Consider the following 25,562-nt stretch of genomic DNA (forward strand, 5'->3'; position numbering starts at 1 on the left):
TCAATTCCAGGACCCCAAGATCATGACATGAGCCCAAGGCTTAACCGACAGCCACCCAGGCACCCCTGAATACCTTTATTTTGAAATGTAAGATACATCTTTATTATTAATTTCCAAGATCTCTCTTCTGCCTCAGATCGTTCACATTTTTATATGGTTGTTATTGTGAACATTCTATTTTATGTGCCTTTATTTATTTATTTATTTATTTATTACAATTTATTTGAGAGAGAGAGTGCATATAAGGGGAGGAGCAGAGGGAGAGAAAATCTCAAAGCAAACTCCGTGCTGAGTGCAGAGCCATGCTGGGCGCCATCCCAGGACCCTGAGAGAGGGTCCCAAGACCAGAGCTGAGAGAGTCGGCCACTTAACCAACTCACCCAGGCGCCCCATGTGCCCTTTTTTAATATAAGCTTTTGAATTTTAGCGTGCAGTGAGTTTTTATATGACATATTGTTTACTGATATTCCCAGGTTTTCCTAGCTGTTCCTCAAGCTTGGGATATCTGGCTTGTTTCTAAGCCTTTACCTTTAAAGGTAACTCATCTATAAACATCTTACTGAAGTGTTCCTTCTCTCTGAGCTTCTGTTTCTTCGTCTGTAAAATGGAAATGATTGTATCTATCACTTAGAACTGTCGTGAGGTTCAAAGTGTAATAAAGCAAGGGATCCGGGATCCCTGGGTGGCGCAGCGGTTTGGCGCCTGCCTTTGGCCCAGGACGCGATCCTGGAGACCCGGGATCGAATCCCACGTCGGGCTCCCGGGGCATGGAGCCTGCTTCTCCTCCCTCTGCCTGTGTCTCTGCCTCTCTCTCTCTCTCTGTGACTATCATAAATAAAATAAAATAAAAATTCTTTAAAAAAAATAAATAAATAAATAAAGCAAGGGATCCCTGGGTGGCCCAGCGGTTTGCGCCTGCCTTTGGCCCAGGGTGTGCTCCTGGAGTCCCAGGATCAAGTCCCACATCAGGCTCCTTGCATGGAGCCTGCTTCTCCCTCTGCCTGTGTCTCTGCCTCTCTCTGTGTGTGTGTGTGTGTGTGTGTGTGTGTGTGTGTGTCTCGTGAATAAATAAATAAAATCTTAAAAAAATACGGTAACATTATTTAAAAAAAAAGTGTAATAAAGCTATGAAATGAAAGCATTTTATAAACTTAGAGTGTACTAGGAAGAGGTATTATTTTTGTTTTTGCATAAGTGATTTCCTGTCTTTTTTGAATGGTTTTCTTGGGTTATAATCACCAAATTGGGCTCACTGGTTCAGAGGTTATGACTCAGGATAATCCATTAATTCAAAATTCATTCATTCAGCAAGTATGTATTACATGCTAATTATATGCCAAACTGTTCTAGGCATTAAGGAGTGCAGCAATAAACGGTAAAATGAAACCTTGTCCTTAGGGAGCTTTCCTTTTGTTGGGCTGGTTGACAACTTTTATGATATACATAGTATATAAATATATAAGTCAGTGATTCCTGGGATGCCTGGGTGGCTCAGCAGTTAAGCGTCTGTCTTTGGCTCAGGGCGTGATCCTGGAGTCCCGAGATCGAGTCCCACATCGGGCTCCCTGCATGGACCCTGCTTCTCCCTCTGCCTGTGTCTCTGCCTCTCTCTCTCTCCCTCTGTGTGTCTCTCATGCATAAATTAAAAAAAAAAAAAAAGTCAATGATTCGTGAGTGTCAGTGAGTGGAACAGTAGTAGTCTATAATAATGTTTCTATCAACCTGAAGTCAAATGAGAAACAGAAGGACAACATAGGGAGTTTTTCATAAAGACTTGTTTATATACTTTAAAAGAAAGGGAAAGGGCATAGCATATCTACTTTTTTTGTGTGTGTTAAGCTATTTCTTTTATGAAACATTGGTGTTAATAGATGTTAGTGGGGTTTTTAAAAAGTGTTTGTTTTTATTTTTAATATCACTGTCTTTAATATGCTTAGCAGTCAAGGGGCTTCTCCAGTCTGGGGGAAATATATACTGGTACATGAAATCATGAAGCATGGGAACTGCTGATTTTTATTTTAACTTTGTATTATCCATCAGAGCTTACAGCATGCTGTGATAGAACTCACTGGATTCTCACAGTATAATAACCATATAATGGACGTGGGATCCTGCGGGGAGCAGACACTAAGATGGAGTCAGGAGATAGATCAAAGGGGGAGTGAGTTTGGGGGCAACCAGAACCTCCCTGTCCCCCCCCACCCCGCCTCTCCCCCGGGCTGCTCTGCCAGTCTCAGCCAAGCCAATGAGAAACTCAGAAGCAAGGGTTGCCTGGTAGAGGAGTCCTTGTTGGACAGAAATGGCTAGGCCCCAGGACTCCTGTGCTTATCATTAGCTAAGGGGCTTCCCTGGAAGCAGAGTGGAGGTGGATCCTGGAGGTCTGTCAGCAAGCCACATTCTCTGCAGCTGAACGACAGGGTCTTTCTTGAAGAGAAATATCTGAGTGAGCAACTCTATGGCCGCCACAGCATCCTTTCTGTGACTGACTTGGTGAAAAACAGAGGGAGGCATTGAAGCCAGGACTCTGACCCCATGGTGTGGCCGTCGTACTGTTGTTCTTTGTGTTAAGTTTTTCCTGAATGATTCGCACATGAAAGAAGTTCAGTGTGTTCAGAAATGCGTAAGCTAACACTTAGCAGAGGAGGAGAAGACGATCAGATTGTAAGCGGTCTGGGAGAGATAAGAGCAGATAGACAAAATGAGGAGCTTCCAATTAAATGAATGAGAAGAGTGAACTATAAGTTTTCTGTCCCCTGGATGATTTTTTCTATTATTAAAAATTTTTTAAAGACTTTATTTATTTATTTGACAAAGAGCGCAAGCAGGAGGAGCTGCAGGCAGAGGCAGAAGGAGAGGGAGAAGCAGTCTCCTTGCTGAGCAGGATGCCTCATGTGGAGCTCAATCCCAGGACCCTGGGATCACGACCCCAGCCAAAGGCAGACACCCAACTAACTGAGCCACCCAGCACCCCTGGATGACTCTAAGAGCGTGTTTCCACCGGGAACGGCTAAAACACCTGGGAGAACTCTTTGATTCCAGTTCTAACAAGTAGGCCCCAGAGTGCCAGCTTGCTTCGTGACCTGTGACTCATTTCTTCCTCTGCTTTGCGTGTTGCTTTCTGTTTTTTTGTCAAAACTGCACAGGATTAGGACCCGAAGTCCTGGGTGTGTTACCTAACCTCTTCCCTCTCAAGTCTGCAAGGACTCCTCCTTACCCATCTCCTTTTGCCTCCCCCTCTTAGGTCAGTAGCCAGGTAAACAGGTAGCCATTACTACCTCGCTATTTTTGCCTTTAAGGTAAAGTGATATGTTGGAAGCAGATGTCTGAGTACTCTCCTGGAGCCAATTTTACAAATATTGACTCTTTACATAGGCTTGGTCTACAGTACAAAGATAGAGGGGAAGCGGAGCTAGGACTGTATGAGATCATCTGCCTTAGAGCCTCCCAGATGTGGCTTTGTCTCTGTTATTAGAAGACTTAATCATGTCACAATTTTTAGTACCAGAGTGTGATGCTGTGTCTTATTTTGAGGAGGATATGCCGACTCAACATCTTTACTGACAGTTCTGCTGTTTTCTTTTGTAAGCTTCCTGCTACCACTTGGAGAGAGCATACAGGGAAGCCCTTCACTCTGTGTGTATATGTGTGTATGTGCACATGTGTGTGTGTGCACATATGTAAACACACCAGTGATCCAGCTGAAAAAGATGGTTACGTCTAAGGGGAGAATCAGAGATCCCCCTACCACATGGAGTCCAGGTCTGAGGGTCTAGAGGTCCCATGAGAGAGGGCATTGAAGAGAAGTCTGCCTTCAGACTTCTTGGTCATTCGGTGCTTTACAGCTCTCTCTTGCTGGGCTGAGCATTCAGAAAGTAGAGTAGCACTGGGTGGGGGTAGAAGGATAGCAGATAACCTAGAGAAGTATACCAATTACATAAATGCAAGGAGATAACATCAGACATTAAACCCTGGTCCTTTGGACACAACTCATTTACTCTTGGGGAACAGGGTGGAGTCAGGGGCTAGAGGTAGGGCCTAGAGGAGCAGGGAAAGGTCTTTATAGAGGAAGCCGCCGAGGGCTGAGAGCAATATCGCTGAATATGCTAAGAGGACGAGACTGACAGATGTTCCCAGTTTTTCACAGGAACAGGTTAGTGGATATAATGTGTTTGTGTGTGTATCTGCGTTATTAGGGTCAGGTTCTGAAACATCCAAGATTCTGGATCTCCACCTACTTGATTATCTGATGAAGGTTTAGGGATCTTCATCAAAAGGGACAAGTTTCAGGGGATCCCTGGTGGCTCAGCGGTTTGGCGCCCACCTTCGGCCTAGAGTGTAATCCTGGAGTCCTGGGATCGAGTCCCACGTCGGGCTCTCTGCACGGAGCCTGCTTCTCCCTCTGTCTGTATCTCTGCCTCTTTCTCTCTCTGTCTCTCTTGGATGAGTAAATAAAATCTTAAAAAAAAAAAAAAAGGGACAAGTTTCAGAAAAGGAGGATGGTTCTTCTGGGGAGAGTGAAGGGAGTTTAACCGGTTCCCATTTAATACTTTTCCTCACCCATTCCGTTAGACACTAGTTTCTACTAAGATCCCCAAAATTTAAGAGTAACTTTGAGGAGGAGAGGGAAGGAATTTTCTCTCCGCATCCCCAGTGCCTCAGAAGCCTCAGGACTCCAAGGAGTGTCAGATTCTAAGTAGAAGCACTGAATGGAAAAAAAAAAAAAAAAAAAAAGAAGCACTGAATGGTCTATGCTGGTTTCCTAGCCCTAGAGCTGTAACTGGGTGTGTAAGGGCTGGGGAAGGGGGAGAAGGCCTGATGGGAGACGGGGGATCATTTTCCCCCCTTCCTCCAAAAGGCTACAGAGCCCCCTGAGGGTAAAAGTCTCAGAGTTGATGCCTTTCTCTAGCCGCCCTTTTTTTCTATGCATTATCTTGACTCTGAAACAGACCGTTTCCATAGTTTTAGATCCAAGTTGGAGTATGGAGCAGGTGCTTAATTCTTAGGCTTGGAGTTTCCTTGGTTTTGATTAGGGAGAAGCCTTAATGTAAGCATTTAAGTTTTCCCTGGGACTAGGAATAGCACTTTTGGTTTGTTGTTGTTGTTGTTGTTGTTGTTTTTTGTTTTTTTTTTTTTATTTTTTATTTTTTTGTTGTTGTTGTTGTTTTTAAAGATTTTATTTATTCATTCATGAGAGACACAGCGAGAGACGCAGAGACATAGAGCAGGCTCCATGCAGGGAGCCCCACACGGGACTCGATCCCAGAACTGTGGGATCACAACCCGAGCCAAAGGCAGACGCTTAACCACTGAGCCACCCAGGTGTCCCTAGCACATTTGGTTTTGACAAAAGTGAAGCATTTGAGGACCTTGTTCAGAATACTCTGAGCATTAGGGTCCTGTTCTGTTCCCCTCTCCCTTTCATGGAGAAGACCCTACCTTTATTATCTTTCCCTGTCTCTACAGGCCTCATCATTTCTGTGTCCTGTCTCCACCTACCTTATGTCTGTCTCTCTCGGCTGGTCCACTGGTGTATGGACTTGAACATGATGAATTGTGAACTTCTAGCCACATGTAGTGCCCTTGGGTACTTAGAAGGAGACACTTACCACAAGGAACCAGATTGCTTAGGTGAGTACCTTTTTACGGAAACAGGGAAAAAAGTCTCTAGAATTTCTCAAGTCATGGGTATGAATAGCCTGTGGGCCGGAGTGGAGCTCCTTCCAGGGCTCCTTGTAAGTGTTTATTCTGTCCCTGAAGAGAGCGTGAAGGATTTGATCCGCTACTTGAGGCATGAGGATGACACTCGTGATGTGCGGCAGCAGCTGGGGGCAGCCCAGATCCTGCAGAGCGACCTTCTGCCCATCCTTACCCAACACCGCCAGGACAAGCCTCTTTTTGATGCTGTTATCAGGTTGGTTCCCCAGCTTTTTAACTTTTACCATGCACCAACCCTTGGTGTTTGAGCTGATAGATTTTGGCGTTTGATCCTGGTAACACTGAACAACTTCTCCCTCCTTCATTGTCTCCCCAGGCTGATGGTGAACTTGACACAACCAGCCTTGCTCTGTTTCGGCAGTGTGCCCAAGGAGCCTAGCTTACGGCACCATTTTCTGCAGGTGTTAGCTTACTTGCAGGCCTACAAAGAGGTGAGTTTCTCCTTCAGGGTCCCTGGGGCCGAAGCTGGGGGCAGTAGGGATGGAGAGGGTGGGTGCCACTTAAGGCTCCATTCCCCTCTGTTATAGGCCTTTGCCAGTGAGAAGGCTTTTGGAGTCCTCAGTGAAACTTTGTATGAGCTGCTGCAGCTGGTGAGTGGGTGTCCACCTTCCAGGATCCCAGGGGATTGCTAGCGTCTCATTCCTCCTTTGGGCAGGGCTCCAGGCTGGTCATTGTCAGGACAGTGGAGTTTGGAGATACGGTCCCAGTCCTTGCAATACAGAGTCCCATCCATTGTCTCTGGCTGCCTCAGGACTGCTTGAACTCTTTTCTTCCTACTTTTTTTTTTTTTAAGATTTTTATTTATTGGGATCCCTGGGTGGCGCAACGGTTTAGCGCCTGCCTTTGGCCCAGGGCGTGATCCTGGAGACCCGGGATCAAATCCCACGTCAGGCTCCTGGTGCATAGAGCCTGCTTCTCCCTCTGCCTATGTCTCTGCCTCTCTCTCTCTCTCTCCTCTCTCTGTGTGTGACTGTAATAAATAAATAAATAAATAAATAAATAAATAAATAAATAAATAAATAAAAAGATTTTTATTTATTTATCCACGAAAGACACAGAGAGAGAGGCAGAGACACTGGCAGAGGGAAAAGCAGGCTCCCCACGGGGACCCCAATGTGGGGCTTGATCCTGGAACCTCCGGGTCATGCCCTGAGCCAAAGGCAGATGCTCAGTCACTGAGTCACCCAGGTGTTCCTCTTTTCTTCCTTCTTAATCCTGGTTCTCCTCTGGGCCTCTGTCCTCTAGCCAGAGTAGATGCTGCCTGCCTTCTGCAAGGAGTCTCTTCCTCTTACTGTCCTTCTGACTAGGGCTGGGAGGAACGGCAGGAGGAAGACAACTTGCTGATTGAACGGATCCTGCTGCTGGTCAGAAATATTCTCCATGTTCCAACCGACCTTGATCAGGAGAAGGTGAGAGGTTCTTGGGTTGTCCGCTTTCTTATGCTTGGTTAGGTTGTGCTCCACCTCCCCCTCGCCCACCCCCCTCTTTTTTTTTTTTTTTTTTTGCTTTTCTGCCCTCTGACAAGAGAGGGAAACTTGGTCAAGGAATGAATTGGAGAATGTCCGTCAGGGCAGGGCAGTGGAACTGAATGACCTCTCTTCCTTTCCTCATCACTCACTGCTCAGAGGATTGATGATGATGCCAGTGTCCATGACCAGCTTCTCTGGGCAGTTCACCTCAGTGGCCTGGATGACCTGCTTCTCTTTCTGGCCAGCTCGCCTGCGGAGCAGCAGTGGAGTCTGCATGTGCTAGAGATCATCTCGCTTATGTTTCGTGACCAGGTGAGAACCTGGCTTCTTTCCCTAGGCTCTTCACCTATGAACGTCTCTGCTGTGTAGCCACAATCACTCTTAAAATAATGGCTGAATTAGGGATCCCTGGGTGGCGCAGCGGTTTGGCGCTTGTCTTTGGCCCAGGGCGCGATCCTGGAGACCCGGGATCGAATCCCACATCAGGCTCCCGGTGCATGGAGCCTGCTTCTCCCTCTGCCTGTGTCTCTGCCTCTCTCTCTCTCTCTGTGACTATCATAAATAAATAAAAATTAAAAAAAAAAAAATTAAAAAAAAATAATGGCTGAATTATCTGGGGCAGGTGGGTGGCAGACAGAGTAGCCATGTCCTGAGTATGGGGCACCTCCAGCAGTCCTAGTTCCTTCATCTTTTTTGTTCCTCCAAGGACTGAACCTAGAACAAGGAATGACTGTCCTTCTGACTCTCTCCTCCTTGTTCCAAATCTAGAACCCTGAACAGCTGGCAGGAGTAGGACAGGGACGCCTAGCGCAGGAGCGGAGCACAGATGTGGCAGAACTGGAGATGTTGCGCCAGCGAGAGATGGCGGAAAAGAAGACTCGAGCCCTTCAGCGAGGCAACAGGTGCGTGACCAGGAGGTGCCCTGGCCATGTTCCCATCCCTCCAGTATGGAACCTTCCCACTGAGGACTTGGGCCAAAGGCTAGGACAGTAGTGACTGGGTAACGTTCTGTAGTCATAACACGCTGATGTGCTGATGAAAGAGAACGGAGATAAAGCTTCCAGAGATTTGAGGAATCACTCTGGGCTTTTTTTTCTTTTTCTTTTTCTTTTTCTTTTTCTTTTTCTTTTTCTTTTTCTTTTTCTTTTTTTTTTACTACAGGCATTCTCGATTTGGGGGCTCCTACATTGTCCAGGGGTTGAAATCCATTGGGGAGAGGGACCTCATCTTTCACAAAGGTCTCCACAACGTGAGTATGCTCCCCATGTGGGGTGGGAGCATTGTGGAGTTGAGGGTACCGGAGGAGGGTAAGCAGATGGGGCGCCTGATGCTGGGTGCCTTAGTCTGTGGAGCGTGCAACTCTTGATCTCGGGGTTGTGAGTTCCAGGCCCATATTGCGTATAGAGATTACTTAAAAATAAAATCAGAAAAAAGAAAAAAAAGAAAGAAAGAAAGGTAAGCAATCATCTCTGGAAGTAGAGCATCTTTGTTCTGGGGCTTAGAACGTTGGAGACAATAGGAGAAATAGAGCCTCCGACATTATTGTCTTTACTTGTATCTTCACTTAGTACCAGAGGAAGGGAGCCTTCTAAGAGTTTCTTCTGAGGAAATTCTAGCACTAAGGATGTGGAAAGAGCTGCAAGGGGAGGGTGGTGGTGAGGAGTAATTCTGATCCCCTGACCCACACCCTCAGCTCCAAAACTACAGTTCAGATTTGGGGAAGCAGCCTCGCAGGGTGCCTAAACGTCGCCAAGCTGCCCGGGAGCTGTCCATTCAGCGCCGCTCTGCCCTTAATGTGAGACTGTTCCTCAGAGACTTTTGCTCTGAGTTCCTGGAGAATTGTTATAACCGGCTCATGGGCTCGGTGAAGGTGAGAGCTTGGGAAGGATGGAAGAGAGAGGTGATGGGGCCAGTGGTGTGGAAGAAGGGCAACTGGGGAGGAGTCTGGGGGGGGTTAACCCTGGAGTGTGGACTAGTAGTTGGGAAGGGTATAGGGCACCCTTGAGACATGATGAGGATGTTGGGAGGGGGTAGGTCACTGGGACAATTTAAAAAAGGCTTGGAGAGGGGATCCCTGGGTGGCTCAGTGGTTTGGCACCTGCCTTTGGCCCGGGGCATGATCCCAGGATCAAACCCTCGTCAGGTTCCCTGCATGGAATGGAGCCTGATTCTCCCTCTGCCTGTGTCTCTGCCTCTCTCTCACTCTCTCTCTGTCTCTGTCTCTCTCTCTCTCTCTCTCTGTCTCATTGATAAATAAATAAAATCTTAAAAAAAAAAAAATGGCTTGGAGAAATTCCCCAGAGGAAGGGGAGAGACCTGGGGAGAACAAGAGAGGGCTGGACATTCTGAATCCTAGAATATTGCTGTAATGGTGTCCAGGGTCTATCCCGTCATCATAGGACAAGGAGAAAGTTGGAAACCCTGGGGTCATGGGATGGTCTTTTTTTTCTGGACATTAGGATTACCTGCTGCGGGAGAAGGCTCAGCAACATGATGAGACCTACTACATGTGGGCCTTGGCTTTCTTCATGGCCTTCAACCGAGCTGCCTCCTTCCGGCCAGGCCTGGTTTCTGAGACCCTCAGTGTCCGTACCTTCCACTTCATTGAGCAGAACCTCACCAATTACTATGAGATGATGCTGACTGATCGCAAGGAGGCTGCCTCCTGGGCACGTCGGTGAGTGGGACGAAAATTGGGGTCAGAGTGTGCATTTGGGCAGTCTTGAGTGACTGGATTCTGGGTGGTACTTTCTTTCCTGTTTCAGGATTAAGGTGGTCAGACTGGGGAGCAAGGACCAGCTGGGTCATTGTGTTGATGGCACTGTCTTTTTGGAAGGGGGGAGAGGGGTACTGCTTCCCTGAGCCAGTTTTCTAAATTGTCCTCCATTTTTCCTCTTTGCCTCATCTTACAGGATGCACCTGGCCCTGAAGGCCTATCAGGAGCTGCTGGCCACAGTGAATGAGATGGACATGTCCCCGGATGAGGCTGTGAGGGATAGCAGCCGCATCATCAAGAGTGAGGCCCTGGCCTGTCTCTAATCCTGGCTTTTCTCATCTCTTGACCACAATCTCACTCTTTCCAGTCTCCCCTCCCCTTTCCAAAGTTTCCAGACCAGTCCTTCCATTCCTTTCTCTTCCCCATTCCTAGACAACATCTTCTATGTGATGGAGTACCGAGAACTGTTCCTGGCTCTCTTTCGAAAGTTTGATGAGAGATGCCAGCCGCGCTCTTTCCTTCGTGACCTGATAGAAACCACCCACCTCTTCCTCAAGATGTTGGAGCGGTTCTGTCGGAGCCGTGGGAACCTGGTGGTACAGGTACTGGGCAGCCCTGGAATGTGGGAAGAGCCATGAGGGAAGGGTGGAGACCAAGGAACTCACCTCACATTTCTGCAGCTTAAGCTGACCTGTTAAAACTACTCTGAACAAAGGAAGGCAAGAGGTTTGTTGGTGTTGCTGATGTGTGTCTACTGTAGTTTCCTTCTTTCATTAAATTAATCTCCAGTTTAACATAAATATCTTCATTCACTCAGGAAACATTTACAAAACATGTAGTATGTACAAAGCATATAAACTCTGGGGATTTGTTTTTTTGTTTTTTAATATCTTCATTTTTTTTTTTAAGATTTTATTTATTTGGGGATCCCTGGGTGGCTCAGCAGTTTAGCACCTGCCTTCGGCCCAGGGTGTGATCCTGGAGACCCGGGATAGAGTCCCACGTCGGGCTCCCTGCATGGAGCCTACTTCTCCCTCTGCCTATGTCTCTGCGTCTCTCTCTCTCTCTCTCTCTCTCTCTCTCTCTCTGTCTCATGAATAAATAAATAAAATCTTTTTTTTTTTTAATTAAAGATTTTATTTATTCATGAGAGACACACAGAGAGAGGCAGAGACACAGGCAGAGGGAGAAGCAGGCTCCATGCAGGGAGCCCGACATGGGACTCGATCCCAGATATCCAGGATCACACCCTGGGCTGGAGGCGGCGCTAAACCACCGAGCCACCCGGGCTGCCCAACTCTGTGGATTTGTCATTTTAGACCTTAGTAATTATGCTGTCATCCTTCTTGTTTATACTTCAGTAGCATTATAGTGAACTGGCAAACGCCCTAAATAAAAAGCCAGAAAGTCTGGAATCTCATCCTATATTAGTAACTGTTAGAATAACTCAAGCTGCTCATATCAGTCCCCAGATCCCTAAAGATGAGATTGTAATATGAGCCTAAAATGGCATAAAAAATAAAAAGTTGTAGACAAGGGCACCTGGCTGGCTCAGTCAGTGGAGCATGTGACTCTTGATCTTGGGGTTGTGAGTTTGAGCTACACGTTGGGTGTAGAAAGTACTTAAAAATAAAATCCTTTAAAAAATAAATAAAAGTCTAAGATAAGAAAACACTGATTCAGGGATCCCTGGGTGGCGCAGCGGTTTGGCGTCTGCCTTTGGCCCAGGGCGCGATCCTGGAGACCTGGGATCGAATCCCACATCGGGCTCCTGGTGCATGGAGCCTGCTTCTCCCTCTGCCTGTGTCTCTGCCTCTCTCTCTCTCTCTCTGTGACTGTCATAAATTAAAAAAAAAAAAAAAGAAAACACTGATTCAAAGAAAAACCTGCACCTCTTTATTTATTGCAGCATTATTTGTAATAGCCACACTATGGAAGCAGCCAAAGTATCTATTGATAGATGAATGAATAGTGTGTGTGTGTGTGTGTGTGTAATGGAATATTATTCAGCCATGAAAACGAATGAAATCTTGTCATTTACAACATGGTTGAAGCTAGAGATAGTAATGCCAAGCAAAATAAGTCAGCAGAGAAAGACAAATACCATATGATTTCACTCATGTGTAATTTAAGAAACAAAACAAATGAGCAAAGGAAAAAGACAGACCAAGAATCAGACTCTTAACTACTAAAGAACAAACTGATTGATACCAGAGGAGGGTGGTGGGAGGATGGGGATTAAAGAGTACACTTCACAGTGATGAAAAAAATAAAATGTTATAAAAAAAATAAATAAATAAAAATAAAATAAAATGTTAAAGTCTAAGACAAGAAGAAAATCTCAATGAATTTGTATCCTACAGACAGACACTCTGCTTTATAAAAATCTTCCTGTATTCTATATGCTGTGGCTCAAAATTTAGTGAGAACAGCAGTTAAAAGAGACAGTAGTACCAGTGAGACCTTACTAAAAGATATTTTTAATTCAGGACTCTATTGTCTTATCAGAAATAAGAGGTGCTGTTGTTTATTGAGTGTTGACTGTGTCAGATGCTGTGCTAATAAGGCTTTCGTGTAATCCTCACAGTAGGACTAGGACACATCACAGAGTGCTGAAGCAGCCTGTTTGAGGTCTTGCTAGTGGAAGAGTCAGTACTTAAATCCAGATCTGTTGGATTCCCAAGCTCATGCTCCTAACCTTTGATGTGTTAAATTCTGAGTTTCTTGAATAGAGCATGAACCTCAAGGGCCTCCTAGTCCATCCTATTTGTACCCATAACTGGTTCAGTCATGATCTAGGGGACAAGGGTGGGGTGTTGACTCTCATTTTCCTGCTTTTCAGGAGAAAAACAGTACAGATTATGTTTACGTAGTGCTATGCATTTACAAAGCCTTTTCACAGTCTTTTGTATCTTCATAATCAAACCTTTCATTCTATAAATTTCTGCTTAAGATATAACTGCTTTGGGAAATCTCTGACCCCCAGAAATAAGTCAAGTACTTTCCTTTGTTTTGCTGTGGCTTTTTTTTTTTTTTAAGATTTTTAATATTTATTCAAAAGAGACACACAGAAAGATAGAGACCATAGGCAGTCCCCAGATCCCTAAAGATGAGATTGTAATATGAGCCTAAAATGGCATAAAAAATAAAAAGTTGTAGACAAGGGCACCTGGCTGGCTCAGTCAGTGGAGCATGTGACTCTTGATCTTGGGGTTGTGAGTTTGAGCTACACGTTGGGTGTAGAAAGTACTTAAAAATAAAATCCTTTAAAAAATAAATAAAAGTCTAAGATAAGAAAACACTGATTCAGGGATCCCTGGGTGGCGCAGCGGTTTGGCGTCTGCCTTTGGCCCAGGGCGCGATCCTGGAGACCTGGGATCGAATCCCACATCGGGCTCCTGGTGCATGGAGCCTGCTTCTCCCTCTGCCTGTGTCTCTGCCTCTCTCTCTCTCTCTCTGTGACTGTCATAAATTAAAAAAAAAAAAAAGAAAACACTGATTCAAAGAAAAACCTGCACCTCTTTATTTATTGCAGCATTATTTGTAATAGCCACACTATGGAAGCAGCCAAAGTATCTATTGATAGATGAATGAATAGTGTGTGTGTGTGTGTGTGTGTAATGGAATATTATTCAGCCATGAAAACGAATGAAATCTTGTCATTTACAACATGGTTGAAGCTAGAGATAGTAATGCCAAGCAAAATAAGTCAGCAGAGAAAGACAAATACCATATGATTTCACTCATGTGTAATTTAAGAAACAAAACAAATGAGCAAAGGAAAAAGACAGACCAAGAATCAGACTCTTAACTACTAAAGAACAAACTGATTGATACCAGAGGAGGGTGGTGGGAGGATGGGGATTAAAGAGTACACTTCACAGTGATGAAAAAAATAAAATGTTATAAAAAAAATAAATAAATAAAAATAAAATAAAATGTTAAAGTCTAAGACAAGAAGAAAATCTCAATGAATTTGTATCCTACAGACAGACACTCTGCTTTATAAAAATCTTCCTGTATTCTATATGCTGTGGCTCAAAATTTAGTGAGAACAGCAGTTAAAAGAGACAGTAGTACCAGTGAGACCTTACTAAAAGATATTTTTAATTCAGGACTCTATTGTCTTATCAGAAATAAGAGGTGCTGTTGTTTATTGAGTGTTGACTGTGTCAGATGCTGTGCTAATAAGGCTTTCGTGTAATCCTCACAGTAGGACTAGGACACATCACAGAGTGCTGAAGCAGCCTGTTTGAGGTCTTGCTAGTGGAAGAGTCAGTACTTAAATCCAGATCTGTTGGATTCCCAAGCTCATGCTCCTAACCTTTGATGTGTTAAATTCTGAGTTTCTTGAATAGAGCATGAACCTCAAGGGCCTCCTAGTCCATCCTATTTGTACCCATAACTGGTTCAGTCATGATCTAGGGGACAAGGGTGGGGTGTTGACTCTCATTTTCCTGCTTTTCAGGAGAAAAACAGTACAGATTATGTTTACGTAGTGCTATGCATTTTACAAAGCCTTTTCACAGTCTTTTGTATCTTCATAACAAACCTGTTCATTCTATAAATTTCTGCTTAAGATATCACTGCTTTTGGGAAATCTCTGACCCCCAGAAATAAGTCAAGTACTTTTCCTTTGTTTTGCTGTGGCTTTTTTTTTTTTTTTTAAGATTTTATTTATTTATTCAAAAGAGACACACAGAAAGAGAGAGACATAGGCAGAGGGAGAGGGAGAAGCAGGCTCCATGCAGGGAGCCCGATGTGGGACTCGATCCGGAGACTCTAGGATCATGCCCTGAACTGAAGGCAGCAGACACTCAACTCCTGAGCCACCCAGGTGTCCCTCGCCGTGGCATTTTATGCCCAGCCATATTCTAAGTTTATCCATACTGTAATATACTTTACTTATATACTCACCTGTCTCCTCCACTGGACTGTGTGTTCCTCAAGGGCAAGGAAATATACCACTCACTCTCACTGTTGCTTTCTTACTGCTTATGAATAGCACACAGTGTTCACTCTGTGACTATTGAATTAATTTAGACCTTTAATGAATTAATTTTTTTTTTTAAATTTATTTGTGATAGTCACAGAGAGAGAGAGAGAGAGGCAGAGACATAGGCAGAGGGAGAAGCAGGCTCCATGCACTGGGAGCCCAACGTGGGATTCGATCCCGGGTCTCCAGGATCGCGCCCTGGGCCAAAGGCAGGCACCAAACCGCTGCGCCACCCAGGGATCCCTAATGAATTAATTAATAGAGAAGACATTGATGGGAAAATGTCCTCTTAGCTTTCCTGCCATCATGACAATAGTTCTTTCTCTGTAGAACAAACAAAAGAAGAGAAAGAAGAAAAAGAAGGCCGTAGGTCAGCCTGTTGCTTCTGATCACGTCCCCTATAATGCAGGTGAACTAGAGGCTGTGTGGCCGTCCCTGGTTGAGCAGCTACAATGCTGTGCCCAGGTAGGTAGTAGGAGAAACCCTACCTTTCCCATGGGTAGTGCACTAATAGGACATCTGGGTTTCCCCTCCCCTGTTCCCATAGCCCTAATCCTGTTCTAGGATCCCGACCTCAGCTTGGACTCTGTGGTTCCCTTTGATGCGGCCTCAGAAGTGCCAGTAGAAGAGCAGCGGGCAGAAGCCATGGTGCGGATCCAGGACTGTCTCCTGGCTGGCCAGGCCTCACAGGCCCTGACCCTCCTTAGGTCTGCCCGGTAAGCACCCTGCCCATCCATCCTCCTGGATCCAGCTCCTGGACTTTTGGGAGCAGAGGGAGGCTTTCACTGTGGTACAAGGTTCTTTGTCTTTGAAAGAGAGAAGTCCCATCAGCAACACAGGGGCTCTATACGGAGCACAGAGTCCTGGGGAGTTTTGATTGGCTTATCGGGGGTTTTGCTTTTTTTTTTTTTTTTAATTTTATTTTATTTTATTATTTATTTCTTTTTAAAAGATTTTTATTTAGTTTTTCATGAGAGACACACAGAGAGAGGCAGAGACACAGGCAGAGGGAGAAGCAGGCTCCTCTCAGGGAGCCTGATATGAGACTCAATCCCCAGATCCCAAGATCACGCCCTGAGCCGAAGGCAGATGCTCAGCCACTGAGCCACCCAGGTGTCCCTGTTTCTATTTTTTTTTTTTTTAAGATTTTATTTATTTATTCATGAGAGACACAGAGAAAGAGAGAGAGGCAGAGACACAGGCAGAGAGAGAGAAGCAGGCTCCATGCAGAGAGCCTGATGTGGGACTTGATCCTGGGTCTCCAGGATCATGCCCTGGGCCGAAGGCAGGCATTTAACCGCTGAGCCACCCAGGGATCCCTTCTATTTTATTTTTGAGAAATACCAGAAAGCACAGTTAATTGGGGGAAAAATGTAGATAATTCTACTGGCTGAAGATAATCATCTTTCACAATTTGATGAGTAATCTTTCTGATTCTTTTCCCTCTGGGTTATCTATACAGATACTCAGCTTTTTTTTATAAAAACAATATTGACATACTGTTTCATATTTTCTTCTCAGTATATCACGAACATTGTTTCTCATGAGATATATTGCCATAATTGTTAACAGCAATGTCAAATGTACATTTGTCTAACCAAATGTCAGACATTTAGGTTGTTTGCATTTTGTTCTTATGTGTTCATTGCACTGTGGCTTTTGAGGGAAAATTTCCCTAGAGTCTTTGTATACTCTTTGAGGTAACAGTTTGCATTCTCTTTCTGGCTACCAAATGAGAGATGAGTCTAAATTCCTTTGCCTACTTCAAATTATGACTCAAATCTCCCCTGGTTAAAGTCTTTTTTTTTCTCTGTGCTCCAGGGAGGTATGGCCAGAAGGAGATGTGTTTGGCTCACAAGACATTTCTGTAGAGGAAGAGATCCAGCTCCTGAAACAAATCATCAGTGCCCCACTTCCCCGTGAGTCTCTGTTTCCTTCACACCTCTCTCCTCCCAGCTCTTCTCTAGAACCAGCATCACAGAGACCCACAATCCTCCCTTTTTCTATAGGGCAGCAGGGGCCAGAGGAACGAAGGGCAGAAGAAGAAGAGGAAGAAGAGGGGGAGGAGGAGGTGGAGGAGGAGGAAGAGTTGCAAGAGGTCCAGGTGTCGGAGAAAGAATTTAACTTTCTGGACTACCTGAAACGGTGCGGGCTGAACGGACTGAGTTGGTCCCAGGGTGGAGATTGTGGAGCTGGGAGGGTGGGCAGCATCCTTCTTAGGCTGACACCCTCTCTCCCTCCCTGTCTTCATGCAGTTTTGCAAGCTCAACTGTTGTGCGAGCCTATGTGGTGCTGCTGCGGAGCTACCGACAGAACAGTGCCCACACTAACCACTGCGTTGTCAAGATGCTGCACCGATTGGCCCATGACCTCAAGATGGAAGCCCTCCTTTTCCAGCTTTCACTCTTCTGCCTCTTCAACCGTCTGCTTAGTGACCCGGCTGCCGGGGCCTACAAAGTGAGGACACACCGAGGAACGAGGATCAAGAGGCGTAGGGGAGCCCTAGGGTCACAAAGGATGGTCTTGAGATAAAGGGTGCTGAGTGATGTCAGGGGCTGAGAGATGATGGACCAGTGAGGAAGCGGGCAGGCAAGTTGAGGGAGCCAGATGGGGAAACTAGGAGAGAGTCTGAGTGAGGAGGGGCAGCTGGGAACAGGTAGAGAAAAAGTACCTAGCAGGCCAGGTTTATGGGTACATTTAGGCCAGAGGTTTCAAAGCAGCCTCCCCTTCCCACAGGAGCTGGTGACTTTTGCCAGGTACATCCTGGGCAAGTTCTTTGCATTGGCTGCAGTCAATCCAAAAGCCTTTGTGGAGCTACTGTTTTGGAAGAACACAGCTGTGGTTCGAGAGATGGCCGAGGGCTATGGCTCTCTGGATGGCGGGTGAGCTTGAAGTTGGGGAAGGATGGGCAACAGTGGGTGACACAATCAGGGTGTCAAAGCTAGAAGAGCTTGCAAGTCAGGTAGTCTTTCTTCCCCTTTTGTAGGTGAGAAAACAAGCCCCTAAAGTGAAATGTTTTCCCCAAAATCACCCAAGAGAGGAAATGGAACTGGATCCTAGGTGTCCTGTCTACTCTCTTTTCCTTCCTCCAGCAGCCTTCATGGGGGTGGTCAGTCTCTCCCCTTGGAGAGAGTCTGTATGTGCCCTGTCCTGAAATGTGCTGGGAAACTATGAGGATTCATGGAAATGTTTGCCCTCTTTCCCTGTAACTCTGCTCTTCTTCTTTCATACGTCTTCCTTTTCCCATAATCCACTCTGACACTGTAGTGTCAGCCTCCATAGGCCCAACCCGAAAAGTCTCTTAGCTTGACTTTTAGATTCTTAAATGGAAGGAGAATGAGGGAAAGGAAGCACACCTTAGGCCTCTGAGTTACCTGTGTTCCCCTTCCTGTTCCTTTTATTTTTATTTTATTTTATTTTTAAATTTTTTTTTACCTTCCTGTTCCTTTTAGAGTTGACCAGAGAGGGCCTTTGGTCTCCTCTTTTGAAGCCAACATCCTACATGTTCCTTTTCTCCTTTTCTTATTTATTTATTTATTTATAAAGATTTTATTTACTCATTTGAGAGAGAGAGAGAGCAAGGGGAAGGGCAGAGGCAGAGGGAGAAGCAGAGTCCCCACTGACCAAGGAGTCCGATGCAGGGCTCGGCCCTAGGACCCTGGATCATGACTGAGCTAAAGGCAGATGCTCAGCCCACTGAGCCACCCAGGCACCACTCTCCTTTCCTCATTTAGATCTTCCAGTCGCAAACCCCCTACGTGGAGCCCAGAAGAGGAGGCCCAGCTTCAGGAATTGTACCTTGCCCATAGGGATGTGGAAGGTATGGGTCCTTGAGATTTTTTTTTTTTTTTAATTTTTATTTATTTATGATAGTCACAGAGAGAGAGAGAGAGAGGCAGAGACACAGGCAGAGGGAGAAGCGGGCTCCATGCACCGGGAGCCCAATGTGGGATTCGATCCCGGGTCTCCAGGATCGCGCCCTGGGCCAAAGGCAGGCGCCAAACCGCTGCGCCACCCAGGGATCCCCGGGTCCTTGAGATCTGAAGATTCATGAGCCTGAGCTCCAGGACGCCTCTTGACAGCCTCACTGCTCCTCCACTTTAGGTCAGGATGTGATAGACATCATCTTGGCACACCTGAAAACCCCTCGAACACGCAAGCAGGTCACCCACCATCTGGTACGGCTGGGCCTGGCTGACAGTGTCAAGGACTTCCCGAGGTAGAGGCGCATGCTCTGGAGGGCTTTGAGGTCGGGAGTCCTCTGTTTTCTCCTCAAGCGCCCTCTTCCACTGACGCCTTCTTAAGCAGGAAAGGAACCCAAATTGTACTGTGGACAGAAGATCAGGAGCTAGAGCTGCAGCGGCTTTTTGAGGAGTTCCAGGATTCAGATGGTAAGTGACAGGGGCTTCCGAGGCCCTGAGACGGGAGCCGAGCCACCCATTTCTTTCCCCTGCTTCCTCTTCCTGAGGGAGGCTTATCCCATCCCTTCTCTCCATTTACCGTATTTGGGGGTGGTGGGGGTTGTGAGTGAATTGAATTAGCCTCTTTCCAAAGGCCTTGCTTGCCATCACTACTCCCTTTCCCCGTTCCTCTAGTGTTTACACTTTCCCTCTTTGTAGATGTGCTAGGTCATATCATGAAGAATATCACAGCCAAACGCTCACGGGCGCGAATAGTGGATAAGCTGCTGGCTCTGGGACTGGTGGCTGAGCGGCGGGAGCTATATAAGAAACGGCGGAGGAAGTCCATGCCCTCAGGCTCGGTAATGGTCTTTCCCTGGCTCTGCTGAAGTGCCCCTCACATTGCTCCTGCCTTAGGATTTTCTGGTCAGGTCCCCGCAGTTTCCACAGGTGGTCAAGAACAGAGGACTTGTGCTCGCTTCGGCAGCACATATACTAAGAACCAGAGGACTCCACTCATTTCCTCATCCTGACCCCTTTTTTCATTTCCCACCCCACTGAATTTTAGCCTCCTGGGGAGGAGTCCCCGCAAGATTTTGGCCAGGAAGATCTGGTAGAAGAAGAAGAAAACCCGCCAGAGGGAGAGAGTGATGAGGATGCAGAGAAAGATGAGAACTCGGAAGCAGAGCAAGCCCAGGGTAGCTCAGGCCTTTCAACTGAAACCCTTGGGCAGAGCCTGTATCAGGAAGGTGAGGACTTGGGCTAGGAGAGACGTCTCAGGTGGAGGGGTTGGCAGCATGAGCCCATAGGCTTCCCTCCTTCCCTTAGGCTTTTCTGCTCCCCTTCTGTGGCTCCAGAACTGCCTGATTCGAGTAGCAGACGATCGAGAAGAGGATGGTGAGTGGATAAACGACAGTTTCCAGGGCTGGGGTGCTGGAAGCTGCTAGAGTCCTGGTCGTGGTGGGATGGACGACCAGTTCTGGCTTCCTGTCTTCACCACATGACTATCGACCCTGTCCTAGGCTGCTCCCAGGCAGTCCCTTTGGTGCCACTGACGGAAGAAACCGAGGAAGCCATGGAAAATGAGCAGTTTCAGCAGCTGTTGTGCAAGCTAGGGGTTCGGCCTCCTGCCTCTGGGCAGGTAAATACACTGGTTCCAGTATCAGCCACGGGGTGTTGCTGCTATTTTAAAATATGTCTCTTCCTCCTCGTTGCAGTTGCCATCTCTGACCTCACTTCCAGTCAGCTCTGAGCGGCAACCGTCCTGTTCATCTTCTGTCACCTCCCCATCCCCGGACTCTGCCTTCCATGCTACCCTCCCAGTTACCTTTCTAGAGTAGAGTTTTTATTATCTCACTTCCTGTCCAGAGCACTGGGTGGCTCCCCACCGTTGGCGGGACAGAGTCCACAGTCTCTGAGTAGTGTGCCTGGCCTTTGGTAGTGGGGATATGCTCATTCCCTTGATGTAGCCCCAGTCCTGTGATGTTACAGTATGCTGGTCCTTTCTCCCTTTAGATTGTGGGTTCCTTGAAAGCAGGGATCATATCTGATTCACCTTTAGATCCACAATATCCGCTTGTTGATTTATTTAGTTAACAACTAAATTTACTGGGAACCTTCTGATGTATCAGGCACTGGGCTATACATTGTGCATATATTGGATAAATAAGCAATAAGTAGAATTTATCACCTTCATGGATCTTTACCAATGTGGGATCATATTTTTTCAATGAATGATATCAAGATCTGATGAACTAGAGTCTTACTTCCATGTTAATTTTTTTGTTTTTGTTTTTGATTTTTTTTTTTTCCATTTTCAATTTCTTTGCTCCTATAGGAAACTTTCTGGAGAATTCCAGCCAAGCTGAGTCCTACCCAGCTCCGGAGGGTAGCAGCTTCTTTGAGTCAGAAAAAGGAGGAGGGAGAACTTCAGCCAGGACTAGAACCTAGAGTCCCCAGGGAGCACAGCCGTGAAGAAGAGCACCAAAAGGAGCACCAGGCACAAGCCCTGAGGGCGCTCTTATTAGCCCGAAAAAAGAAAGCCAGCCTGGTGTCCACAGGGGGTAAGACCAGTTACCTGTTGGGTACTTACTATGGGCCAGCCGTGTTGATCAAGAGGGCTGATAGGGTATTTTGAGAACATGAGGCCTCAGTTCCCTAATTCCATGCCTCTTATGGTCACTTCAGGGGAAGGGGCTGCTGGTGAGAAAGAACAGCTGAAAATGGCATCCAGGAAGCGACAACTACTAGACAGCGATGAGGAACAGGAGGAAGCTGAGGGTAGGAGCCGAGGTAGGGAGTCTTACTGGGATCTGCTTTTTTCTTCTGACCTCTAGCACTCTTCTCCTCAATCCTGAAGATCAACGCTACTCCTCTCCTTCCCCCTTAACATGTTTAGATACTCTCTCTTCTCATCCCTATCATTCCTCTAGCACCAGAGTCGAGAACTCCAAAACTCCAAAAGAAGAAACGGTTTCAGATTGAGGATGAAGATGACAGCAACTGAAGAACCAGAAGCTTCGGAGTGGGAGTAGACCATTTTTAGGTGGCGAATTTAAGTCAGAGTTCAGAGGGTCACAGAGGACCCAGAAACTCCTGTTACCAGACAGAAGCAATAGAGTCCTGGGCTTCCCCATGGATCTGGGATTTAGGAAGTTCAGGCAACAGCGTTGGACCTCTCTGCAGTCACTCCTTGCTTCTCCCGGTTTTAGGAGTATGCCTCAGTAGCTCTCTGGAGACTTCCTCCTCTTCTAGGATCTGTTTCTTTGGGTTAGTAGCACCCTTTAGCAAATGGGAGAAATAAGTGACATATAGAAGGCACTTTGGACCCCTTTTGGCTTTCTGCTAGAGGTGGGTCACAGCACCAGATGGGGAGCTCTGTGACATGGTGGGTGGAGGTGTTGCACCATTTTAAAAAGGCGCCAAATGATCCTGTCCTTGTTTCTTTCCTGTGATCCCCCCTAGACATCAGATTGAACCTAATTCCTGCAGTTGAGGTAGGGTTAGAGTGCAGTACCCTCTAGATGGTGAATGTATTTGGTTTGTGTTTGGTATTAAATGTGTAAAATTAAAAGTTGCAAAAGGTTAATCTGACATCAATCTGTCCAAGTACCGCAGCCTTCTGCCTGTGTTCTTGGAAAAAGAACTTTTAAGTCTTAGGGTTAAAAGAGACCACCACCCACTCCTTTTCTCCCACCTCCCCTACAGAAGACATGAAAACATTCTCACCTCAAGATCCTTTATCTTGGATAAATCTTCAGGTGACAAGTGTATGGAGCAGGAAGAAGCAGAAGCCACAAAAGGAGCAAAAACCAGTTTGCCAGCTTGGGGCAGAGTAGAAAGATAAAGTCTAGGCAAGAAAGAGATGGATAAATATTACAAATGTCATGTCCTTCCCTGTTCTTGGAAACCGTCAGCTTTCTGGCTCCCTGTGTTTATGGTTAAGGTAGGGCCAAGGTGAGATTCAGGTCAGGGAGACCCCTAGGTAAAGGATGTGTTTGGACTGTCTTGTTCCTCTGACTTGTTTTGGTTTTTTTGTTTGTTTGTTTTTTCCTCCCACAACCTCTAAAGGTAGGGAGTGAAGTGATCCCCAGGGTAATTGAGGTTTCCAAGGGCTGAGACATTTCCCAGCTCAGACTGGTCTTGGTATATCTTTATGCCAAGCCTTTCCCTACTTCCCAATCTGAGCATTGCTTCTTTTCAGCAGGCTCGTTGCTCCTTTGCTGTGTCTGGTGGTGCTGACTGGCTGTCTTTCCAAGAAATACCCTGAAAGGGGCCCTGACCTGCCAGTCTTCTTTAGAACTTCCAGCCCCAATTTCTTCTACCAATTTGTCTTATCAAGTATAGACTGCTTACTGTGGTTGGGTACAGAAGTATTGCTGTCCTTTTCCATTTATTTACCCCATATTTTGAAATTATTTTTTAAATGAAAAGAGGAATAAAAAGCTATCTTTTTACATATTTGAGTCCCAGCCACTAGATTTCTCACTCTAGGCCTCCCTGGATATCTGTGTTGAACTAGAGTTGGAATGTGGCAGGGAGAGGTGGATATTGCTAAAAGAAAGAAATCTGAGGCTACTGGGGAGTGTCTGAGAACTGGACCAGCTCTAGTCAGTACATATGCAGTTCAGGTTCTTCGGGAAGAAGAGGCCTAGGTGGAATTAGAAATGCAAGAGATGGGGCGGCCCGGGTGGCTCAGCGGTCAGGGGCCTACTCCTGACAACGACTGGACTTCACTGTGCTTGTGCTTGGCTGCTCCCGCTCCTGGTGCTCAGCGGAGAGACACATGTGGCTTTCCCTGAATCCAACACCTGCAGTGCAGAGGCCAAGGTACCACATGGTATCTGCTGCCTATGCACGGCCATTCCAGAGTCCTTGGAGCTGGTGGGTATGGCTGTATGTACTTTCACACATCCCAGCCTGCAGAGCTAAAGCTGCAGGTCCAGGCTTCAGCTTGGTAGTCAGTTTGCTCCAGGGCTTCCCCAGTGCCAGGCCTATTAGATCCTGGGGTCCTAAGATGAGTCCCCCATCCGGCTCCCTGCATGGAGTCTGCTTCTCCCTCTGCCTATGCCTCTGCCTCTCTCTCTGTGTCTCTCATGAATAAAAAGTAAAATATTTTTTGTTAATTAATTGAGAAAGGGAGGGAGAGAGATGCATAAGCTAGGGGAAAGGCAGAGTGGGAGGGAGAGGGAGAGAATCTCAAGCAGAGGCTACACTGAGCATAGAGCCTATCCCAGGGCTTAATCCCATGACCCTGAAATTGTGACATGAGCCAAAACCAAGAGTCAGACCCTCAACTGACTGAGCCACCCAGGCGCCCCCATTGTGGCAATTTCTTAAAATAAGACAATAAAGTTTGTGTATTGATCAACTCTTCCTTTCATGAATGATTTCTCTGTAGCATGTGATGCTGCTCAATAGCATCTTACCTGCAGTAGAACTGCCTTCACATTGGAGTCAATCCTCTCAAACCCTGTTCCTGCTTTATCAACTAAGTTGATGTAACATTCTAAATTCTTTGCTCTCATTTCAACAGTCTTCACAGCATCTTCACCAGAAGTAGATTCCATCTCAAGAAAACACTTTCTTTGCAGCTACTCATCTGAGAAAGTTTTATCGTAAGATTGCAGCAATTGTACCACATCTTTAGGCTCCACTTCTTATTCTAGTTCTCTCGCTATTTCCACATCTGCGGTGACTTCCTCCACTGAAGTCTAGAACCCCTCGAAGTCATCCATGAGGGTTCAAATCAACTTCTTCCAAACTCTTGTTCATGTTGATATTTTGGCCTCTTCCCACGAATCATGAAATTTTTTTTTAAAGATTTATTTCTTTTTTGAAGAAGAGAGAGTGCAAGGGGCCGGTGGCAGAGGGAGGGAAAGAAGCAGACTCGGTGCTGAGCCTAGAGCCTGACACGGGGCTGGATCTCAGAACCCTGAGATCACAACCTGAGCCAAAATCAAGAGTTGTATGTTTAAGATCTAGGTGCCCCTAGATGTGGATAACTTGCTGCAGCTTCTATATCATCACTTCCTGCTTCACCTTGTTCTTTTATGTTATGGAGATGGCTTTCCTTAAACGTTATGAACCAACCTCTGCTAGCTTCCAGCTTTTCTTCTACAGCTTCCTCACCTCTTACTTAGCCTTTACAGAACTGAAGAGATTTAGGGCCTTGCTTATAGTTAGTACAGGTACAGATCTGCTGGTGATGAATTCTTTGAGATTTTGAATGCATTTTTAAGGTAAAATTCAAATAACAATTCAGCATTTTAAACATTTTAAGGATGGGATCCCTGGGTGGCTCAGCGGTTGAGTGTCTGCCTTCGGCCCAGGGCGTGATCCTAGAGTCCCAGGATTGAGTCCCAGGATGGAGTCCCACATCAGGTTCCCTGCATGGAGCCTGCTTCTCCCTCTGCCTGTGTCTCTGCCTCTCTCTTTCTGTGTGTCTCTCATGAATAAATAAAATCTTTTAAAAAATAAAAAACATTTTAAGGTGTACAGTTCATTGGCTTTTGTTATATACAAGGTGTTTTGTATTCATCATCACTGTCTAATTCTAGAACATTTTCATCACCCAAAAAAGAGACCACATGCTCATTATGTTAAATAATCACAAGGTACCTGGGTGGTTCAGTCGGTTCAGCATCTGCCTTCAGCTCAGGTCATGATACCTGGATTCTAGGATTGAGCCCTATGTGGAGCTCCCTTCTCAGTGGGGAGTCTACTCCCTCCGCCCCTTGCTCTTGCTCTCTCCCTCACATAAAATC

General features: G+C 46.1%; 1 protein-coding gene across 2 annotated transcripts in view; it reads left to right on the forward strand.

Moving 5' to 3' along the window:
- Positions 1–23,908, forward strand: part of TIMELESS (timeless circadian regulator) — a 32,000-nt gene extending 8,092 nt beyond the window's left edge. Inside the window, exons 2-29 of one of the 2 annotated variants that reach the window (XM_041757200.1) lie at positions 5,464–5,628; positions 5,758–5,911; positions 6,032–6,146; positions 6,243–6,305; positions 7,023–7,124; positions 7,341–7,496; positions 7,953–8,086; positions 8,346–8,433; positions 8,878–9,054; positions 9,644–9,861; positions 10,097–10,200; positions 10,333–10,502; positions 15,227–15,361; positions 15,461–15,612; positions 16,718–16,815; positions 16,906–17,041; positions 17,152–17,353; positions 17,633–17,778; positions 18,631–18,716; positions 19,001–19,115; positions 19,205–19,287; positions 19,516–19,658; positions 19,865–20,045; positions 20,125–20,193; positions 20,319–20,437; positions 21,134–21,359; positions 21,484–21,588; positions 21,729–23,908. In XM_041757200.1, coding sequence (XP_041613134.1) covers positions 5,532–5,628; positions 5,758–5,911; positions 6,032–6,146; positions 6,243–6,305; positions 7,023–7,124; positions 7,341–7,496; positions 7,953–8,086; positions 8,346–8,433; positions 8,878–9,054; positions 9,644–9,861; positions 10,097–10,200; positions 10,333–10,502; positions 15,227–15,361; positions 15,461–15,612; positions 16,718–16,815; positions 16,906–17,041; positions 17,152–17,353; positions 17,633–17,778; positions 18,631–18,716; positions 19,001–19,115; positions 19,205–19,287; positions 19,516–19,658; positions 19,865–20,045; positions 20,125–20,193; positions 20,319–20,437; positions 21,134–21,359; positions 21,484–21,588; positions 21,729–21,802 — 3,648 coding nt within the window. In that variant the 5' untranslated portion in view covers positions 5,464–5,531 and the 3' untranslated portion in view covers positions 21,803–23,908. The remainder of the gene's footprint in view (positions 1–5,463; positions 5,629–5,757; positions 5,912–6,031; positions 6,147–6,242; positions 6,306–7,022; positions 7,125–7,340; positions 7,497–7,952; positions 8,087–8,345; positions 8,434–8,877; positions 9,055–9,643; positions 9,862–10,096; positions 10,201–10,332; positions 10,503–15,226; positions 15,362–15,460; positions 15,613–16,717; positions 16,816–16,905; positions 17,042–17,151; positions 17,354–17,632; positions 17,779–18,630; positions 18,717–19,000; positions 19,116–19,204; positions 19,288–19,515; positions 19,659–19,864; positions 20,046–20,124; positions 20,194–20,318; positions 20,438–21,133; positions 21,360–21,483; positions 21,589–21,728) is intronic. The other variant, XM_041757201.1, reaches the window with a different exon arrangement.
- Positions 23,909–25,562: the final 1,654 nt, after the last annotated feature.

The sequence above is a fragment of the Vulpes lagopus genome, chromosome 5, assembly GCF_018345385.1.
Source record: "Vulpes lagopus strain Blue_001 chromosome 5, ASM1834538v1, whole genome shotgun sequence".
Taxonomy (NCBI): Eukaryota; Metazoa; Chordata; class Mammalia; order Carnivora; family Canidae; genus Vulpes; species Vulpes lagopus.